Source organism: Gadus chalcogrammus, chromosome 1, assembly GCF_026213295.1.
Source record: "Gadus chalcogrammus isolate NIFS_2021 chromosome 1, NIFS_Gcha_1.0, whole genome shotgun sequence".
NCBI lineage: Eukaryota > Metazoa > Chordata > Actinopteri > Gadiformes > Gadidae > Gadus > Gadus chalcogrammus.
Window position 1 is genome coordinate 22,257,482 of NC_079412.1, and position 8,022 is coordinate 22,265,503.

Below are 8,022 nucleotides of genomic sequence, written 5' to 3' on the forward strand. Positions count from 1 at the left end.
TCTAAAAAGTAGACAATTCATTTTTTCCACCACAGATTACACCCGGTTTCCTGGGACGAGGAGGGAATCCGCTAAGCCAATTTCTGGTCTGAGATGCTAGCAATATGGATCAACCTGCTATATGTTAGCCAACTGACTCAACCTGCTTTTTCTTAGCTAACTGGCTCAACCTGCTATATGTTAGCTAACTGGCTCATCCTGCTCTTTGTTAGCTAACTGGCTCAACCTGCTATATGTCTCCGCTGCATGCTGCTAGAATTGAGGAATATTAGATTCCAGACAAAACAACGACAGTGAGAAATTGTACGATTGTAAAGTTAAAATAAATATGTGTATATTTCCAGTAGATGAATAAATTAAATTGTAACATGGCTCATTATACTGTATATGAATGTATAATGAGCAATACAAATGAAACGGTGTAGCACTACAACTGAAGCTAACCAACCAGGCTCATGTTAAATCTGAAGCGAGAAACTAAATCAGACCCGAGCAATTGGGGCTCGTTTGTGAGGTTCTGGGGAAAATCGATCAACTGTTAAGGGCTCTCGTCCCACATTCCCGCAACACAATGACCACGCAGACGCTTCGACGCAGTCGTGAACGTTTACGGTTTCGCGTCAGGTTTTAGTAAGCGGAACAATCACAGCCACTGCTGATGTGTCGCCTCGACGGAAGGTTACGATTTTTGGGAGGCACCCGTCTGGCCCTTGCGGTGGACGCAAGGAGGGTCCACAAGGACGTAAGGGGTCCTTAACCCCCTTGCGTTGCGTGAACGTAGAACCATAAAGAGCCCTTTACACTGTAGGAAAAAATCCTATCATGTATATCTGTGTTACATTTGTGTTTAATGGAATGCAGGAAGTACCCAGGCATAAGTATAGGGTGGTTTTTGGTTGCTTCATTCGGGATTTCAGCATCACCAAACATGTTCCTGTACACAACAGGCTTCTTGCTTGCTTGGCCTTCAGTAATGTACTCTCCAGAACCGCTCAGCCAAGTACAAAGTAGATTGGATACATAAAAGGTAATGGGACAGACATACAGATACTCCTCTGTATGCCCATACTGAACCATAGTTTAGTATGGGCTCTGAACAAAACCACAGGAAGACTCATCTTCTTCCTGTACGACGCTGATACACTCGTACATAAAAGTTGCTCAAGGCTTAGATGCTTACGCCACTGGCGCCTTCTCAGCGATGAGTTCAGTATAAAGGAAGAGAGCAGCACAACATATTTCAAACCAACAGTTTTAACCCATCAACCCATGTTTTATTCTTTCACACAGTTTTTGTCTCCTTCAATGGTACATGGTAGGCACTTCGCAGTACTAGGCCTAACAAACGTAATAATGCTGATAAATATGAGCAAATGCACAGATTAATAGTTCCCGTAACATACAAAGGTGTGATACAACGATATAAAGGTGGCCATGGTGTGCTTCTTCTACGAAGGGAAATAGGGCCTGTGGGCTATCCTGATCACTCTGTACGTGTTCAGTCCCGGGGAGTCGAACCCAGGCGACACGCCCTTCTTGCCGAAGGGATAGAAGTTGAACAGCTGTCTGTCCTGGGCCTCCAGAGAAACGGACGCGCTGTTCACCTTCAGCTTACAGGGGTACTCCTGCTCAAACACCACCCGGAACACCCGGTCCTCCAGGTAGTCCAGACGGATGGTGCGGTACTTGGCCGGCACTGACGGGTCCATCTGCGGCCCGAACTGCTGCATGACCAGCACCCCGTCCGGGTCGGCCTTGATCTCGTAAAACGTCATGTTCCGGTACGTGAAGATGCCCACGTACGGGTCGGAGCTGGGCGGGGCGGCCAGCGTGCGCGCGGCGCCCCTGAAGGCGGTCTCGATGGCGGGCAGCAGGCGGCGGTAGACCTCTGTGACCAGGTCGGGGCCCGTCTGCGGCCGCACGCCGGCCATCAGCACCAGCAGGCCCAGGTTGAGGCGCGGCACCAGGGAGAGCGTGGCGGCATAGCCGTCCAGATCGCCGTCCTTGCGCAGCACGTCGTAGCCCCGCAGCTCGTTGACCTCCCAGGGCGTGGCGGTGGCGTTGGCGAAGTAGCCCGCGTGGCAGCGGAAGGCGGGCGTCAGCATGGTCTTCAGGGTGTCGTCCCGGAGCAGGCGCCGGCTGTACCCGCCCAGGAGCACCATGCTCAGCTTGGCCATGTCGGCCGCAGTGGAGTACATCTGGCCCGCGGGCCGGTACCAGCCCAGGTCGTAGAGGGGCGCGGGCTGGCCGCTGGCGTAGACCCCCACCGCCATCTGGGCCCGGACGTCCGGGGTGATGTCGAAGCCCGTGTCGTCCAGGCCCAGCCGCTGCAGGATGTTGACGCTCACCCATTCCTCGAAGTCCACGCCCGCCACCCTCTGGGCCAGGACCTTGGCGAGCAGGGAGAATGCCACGTTGCTGTAGTGACATCTGACCAGAGGGGGAAGAAAGGCCAAAAGTCATGCCAAGATAACCCTTGTGTGTGATTGTGTTTGTATATATCTATCTATATATATATATATATATATATATATGGGCTGCTCGATTTTGGAAAAAATGGGAATCACGATTTTCTTATTTTAAAATTAGCGCGATAATGAAACATAATCTTATTTTAACTTGATTATTACAAATTAATGCATTACTCATTCCCAAATCAGTGGTGTTGCGTAAGTTTAATATTCGACCCACACTGAGTTAGTCAATAAAACATGTGTTCTAAATGTTCTTATTAAGTACATTTGGTATGAACGATTATGTGTCATTCCATTTGATAATCTCATTGAACTTCAATTGGAGTGGATTTAAAATATAAATTTAGAAATGTGATTAATCGTGAGCTAACTCATCAATACCATGCGATTAATCACAATAAAAATGTGTAATTGTATGACAGCCCTAAAATATATATATATATATATATATATATATTCCATCAAGAATTTCAAAGGGCTAAGTGTGTTGGCCATTTGATCATCTACCCTTCAGTGACATCACAAGTGGGAGAGTCCATCCAAATGTGTGATGGACTAAAGTCAGTTGACGTCAGGAGACGGTATCAACTGGTATCATGTCACTCAGGGATTGTTATGGTAACAATCACTGAGTGATTAACACAAGTGTTAATGGAGGCCTGTGTTTACTCTTACCAGAGAAGTACTTGAGACTTACTTAGTGCCAGGATCTGCCACCAGGATATCGTCCTTTAACAGTTCAAGAGCTGCCTGCGTGTCTCCACTCCAGAGGAGATTAGTCTCCCGTAATCGCCTGGGTAATCCTGAAAATAAAAGTGTATAATAAATATACAGAAGCAATATAGGTCCTTTAGTGAAATAAATTTAACTAAATTGAACCTACACATTGAAAGTAAATTTTTATGACATTTTAAAAGCGTAAATACATACCAGTCGATATTTAATGAGCTTGGGCCAGATTTCTAACATCTTGGCTAGTTTGCCAACATATCAGGCCTAGCCAGTTTGCTAACATAACTGGCCCAGACAGTTTGCTGACTGATGTGGTGTGAACCAGCCTGCCTGTAGGCCAACCTACTCAGGGCGATCCAACCTGCTGCAGCCACCCCAAACCCACCGCGTTATGCCATATCCGTCTGGTCATCTTCAAAACCGTTTTAAACTGTGCTATTGGGATATATGATTGAGAGGTTATTCGTTATGAGTAAAATATTTAATTTCTAACTTATAATTACCTATTCGTTAACCCCAAAGGAGAAGGAGTTCTGATAAACCTAGTTCAATCCAGGAGTTGTTCTGGGTAGTCTAGATTAACTGTAGTCTGGTAGTTTAAGGGGAAGACCCTTAGTCTCACGGCACATTGCAAGTTTTTTTTAATGTAGGGGGGTGAGGGGATATCTTCTCTGGCGAGACAGCACTGTCTAAGGCTGCACTCACATCAGGCAAGGATACAAGGACCTATGGGCCATCGATCTGGGACTGTAAATTGTGAACAGTGGATCGATCTTCCCCAGAACCTCACAAACTGGCCCCACTGACTGGGGGCTGATTTAGTTACTATCTTTAGCTTTAACATTAGCACAGTTTGATGGTTTCAGTTGTAGGGTTACATCGTTTCAGTTGTATTGCTCACATTATACATCCATATATAATGAGCCATGGTACAATTTCATCTATTGGAAATATTTACACATGTTTAATTTAACTTTACAATTGTACAATCCCCCACTGTTGTTGTTGTTTAGGCTGGAATGTAATCCCCCTCCTTTCTAGCAGCATACAGCCAGGGGAGCCAGTTAGCTCAAATATAGCAGGTTGAGCCAGTTAGCTAACATATAGCAGGTTGAGCCAGTTAGCTAACATATAGCAATTTGAGCCAGTTAGCATCTCAGCCTCTCAGACCACTAATTGGCTTAGCGGGTTCCCTCCTCGTCCCAGAACACTGGGTGTGGTCTACTGTGGAGTCTCATCAGGAGACAGGCTTTGTTTGTCCCCTATTTCTGCCTCTTTAAACTGCAGCGTCCAGGTTCTGCAGAGACCAATGAGCCATCAGGGGGGATTAGCTCTATGTTTGGAGACCAGCTCTTGTCCAAGTATAGATTCTCCTGCTATTCCTGTGTGGGCATATGGGGTTAGTTGAGGCTCTGTGATGACGTTGATGGGAAGGCATGTCCTTAAAACGAAGACTCCTGGGCTTTTTCAAGTCGTTTCACAATTTCGTGGGTTAGGATACCAAAATGAGGGGAGTCACATTTCAAAAACAATGGCAACTCATTCTGTCAACATAACCTGGAGCAAACCCGGTACATCGCAAGGTTAGCTTCCAGATAAGCCCGCCCATTGCTGCACCGTCGTCTTCCTTCTATCGCCTCATTGGATCAGAATCGAAAACATCATTTAAACTTCAGACAACGGCAAAAAAAACAGTGTACATCCCAATAGATGCTTATCGACTCAACCTCAATGAAAGTCATCGCGTCAAGTGTCTCGGATGCGATGCAGACGTGATCGAATGATTTGGGAGGGGGGGGGGGTAGGGTTAGGGTGTGTGTGTGTGTGTGTTTGTGGGGGGGGGGGGTCTTCTCACCTGAGAGCTGGCTGGCCATCCTGCGCAGGGTGATTGATGGGAGGCGGGCCCGAGGGGAGGCTTGTCCTGGACCGCCGCCTCTCCCCAGCGGGTTCTTGATGGTGAAGTTGTCGACGTACTTCTCGATGGGGTCGTCCAGGGAGTCCACCCCGCCGTCCTCCCACAGCTTGTAGAGCATCAGGGTGGGGAAGATCTTGGAGAGGCTGGCGATCCTGACGGATAGAAGATCAGATTGGGCTTTATTAAAACCTGGCAGCGCAAAGTTCTGGAGAGTGGTAAATCTGACCTTTTACTAGTAGTAGTAGTAGTAGTAGTAGTAGGGGAGGTGGACGATATTGACAAATCATCCACATGGTACATTATTAAAATGTATATTAAAGTATACGTTATCGACCATAACACACAAGAGGTGTCTAATCCAACCATCTGAAGCACCACTACTGTAGCTGTTTGTTTAACCCTTTTCCTACTGGGGGGGCCACAGCTGCCGAGACTGCACGGTGTATGTGGCACGAGTCTGAACCTAATATTGGAGAGTACCTGTACATGGTGTATTCAGAGGGGGGTGGAGAGTTGGGGTCGCTCCCGTTCCGCTTGCCAAAGTTCCCGTTCCAGAGAACCGAGTCGTTTAAGATCACAATGGCCGATATCGCAGGTAGGCTGATTTGGTTGACCTTTGACCTGAAGAGGGCATCGACCTGTTTGGAGTTGAGTGAGAAGAGTATCGGATAAGATGTGTGTGTGTAACTCTTATTTGGGAAATTTGAGACTTTCTTTGACAGGAAATTTGTGAATGCAGACCGAAAACAAAAATGTTGTGTCCAAAATGGGTCTCCCAAAGGTCAAAGGTTTTGCGCAGAGACACACCTGTTCAAGGGCCTGTTTAAGCACGGGGATGGGGTGCGTCAGGGGCACGGGTTCGGGGAACCGGGGGCAGATCGTCTCCTTCCGCAGGCTGTCTGTGGAAACTGTTTCTGAACACATGGGAGATGTTGCTTATGGAGAAGTTTGTACACACACGCACGCACACAAACACAAACACACACACACACACACACACACACACACACACACACACAATAGACCATCTTTGTATTCCGTCAGTCTCCAATTCTCTATTTCAGCTGTGCCCTACCCCCTAGGTAAAATTGGAAATGATAATGTTGAGTTAGAGTTAAATTGATGATGCATAGAATGGATATTTTAATTAAATAAGCCCCAGAGCGAAATTCACCACATGGCATTATTTATGTTGAATGGCAGATTTGAGAAAGCAGGAATTAAAAAAAAAATCACATTAAAAAAAGAGTACAATATCTTTAAGCATCATGTGTTAACATTTTACATTCTCATCAACGGTACCTGACAAAATATTCTGTTTTGCAACAGTTGTCTTTAGGTACCAATGTTGTGGGACGTGATTGCGTCAAATGTAAAACGGTCGTGTGTGGTGGGGGCGTCTGCTACGGACATCGTCTCTAATGGAAAACACATGCTGTTGCCGCGGCGACTCGGTGTGTCGGACGGGACACGCCACCTCTCTGGTCTTTCTCAGCAGGGTTTAAACCTCTGAAGGGTCCGGTAATCCCCCGGCCGCTACTACAGTACGCCCGGCTTTGTGTAATCCCTCCGCCGCCCACACAAACAAGCAATTAGACGTCAGAATGGAAAGGTCTACCCTCGTTGATGATAAAAAAAAATCCTGAAAGTGTGTGGGAATCAATCCCAACAGTATGTTTAGATATGGTGATCATCATCATCATTATCAAGATAATAATCAGTTAAAGTGAAAGTCTTTTAGTTTGTGTTATTTTGTGTTGTATTTTGTTTTGTTTTTACACACCCATCTCCAACTTGGGCATCCTGTATTGCCAGATGAAGCAGGTCGTCATGACGACAGACAGCAGGAAGAAGACCACCATGCCCAGTTTGGTCCATTTCACCTTCATCGCGTCGTTCCTGAACGCAGACCAAAAGCCCACACGGACACACATGTACTCATGGAGTTCTCTCGGCACAGCATGAAAGACCGTAGCAGCGTTGATGAATGAGCGCAATGCAGGCCAGGAAAGGGTTCATCCACATCCACAATGGTATCTTTCTGACTTGAAGAATAATAATAACCAATACAAATGAACAGAGAATAATAAAGTGTACGCCGGTGGTCCGTCGGTCCACTTAAGTACCTTATCCGAGCAGCATATGCCTCAGCGTGTGATTGCTTTAACTGACCAACACCGTTTTACAGCTTATCTTGTCCTGCTGTTGATTCGAGGCGGTAGATAACGTTCTCACATAAATCAAATACAACTCCGGTTCTCTATGCTGACAAGGAGCGAAAGTTTTTAAAACGTACCTCCACACCTCCACACTCCTACGGTGAGGAAGAGGATCTTCAACGGCCCCAAACGCCCTTCATCTTCAGCCGTTCATCTCCAGAAGGGAAACCTCCTCAGCCATAAGAATCCTCTTGGTGCTGGGTCTGTTCATGGACGAGGAGCAGGAGCAGGAGGAGGAGGAGCAGGAGCAGGAGGAGGAGACACCTCCAGGGCTTCCACAGAGCTCCCGTCCACCGCTTGCCAAACACCACTACCTAGCTGCACTTAATCCCCGGGGCGGTGATCCCTGGACGTGCTCCAGATCATCATCATCATCATCATCATCCCACTCTGCAACAGCACCATGACGTCATAATCCACGGAGAGAGAGCGAGAGAGAGCGAGAGAGAGAGAGATGGAGAGAGAGCTGTTGAATGGAGACTAGCAAAGTGCTCACATCTGCTGGGGGGATTTACCTTAATGTCCGTCTTAATGCTGGTCTTAATGCTCGTCTATCCGTGGATTCCTTTGATTATAATGGAAACACCCGGTCGGCATCAGGTCCGGGCTTCAGCATGGTGGTAATGCTGCTCTTGAGGAAGAACCATCATGAGCAAATCAACATGGTTTCCTCAAGTAGGAC

At 47.1% G+C, this 8,022-nt stretch overlaps 1 protein-coding gene across 1 annotated transcript; it reads right to left on the minus strand.

Moving 5' to 3' along the window:
* Window positions 1-1,262: 1,262 nt before the first annotated feature.
* Window positions 1,263-7,061, minus strand: LOC130387206 (putative beta-lactamase-like 1). The gene is made up of 6 exons (XM_056596219.1): window positions 6,901-7,061; window positions 5,929-6,016; window positions 5,602-5,759; window positions 5,062-5,273; window positions 3,172-3,277; window positions 1,263-2,430 (listed from the first exon to the last, which is right to left on the minus strand). Exons 1-6 carry the CDS (start codon window positions 7,053-7,055, stop codon window positions 1,449-1,451), a joined length of 1,701 nt encoding a protein of 566 aa, XP_056452194.1. The 5' UTR covers window positions 7,056-7,061; the 3' UTR covers window positions 1,263-1,448.
* Window positions 7,062-8,022: the final 961 nt, after the last annotated feature.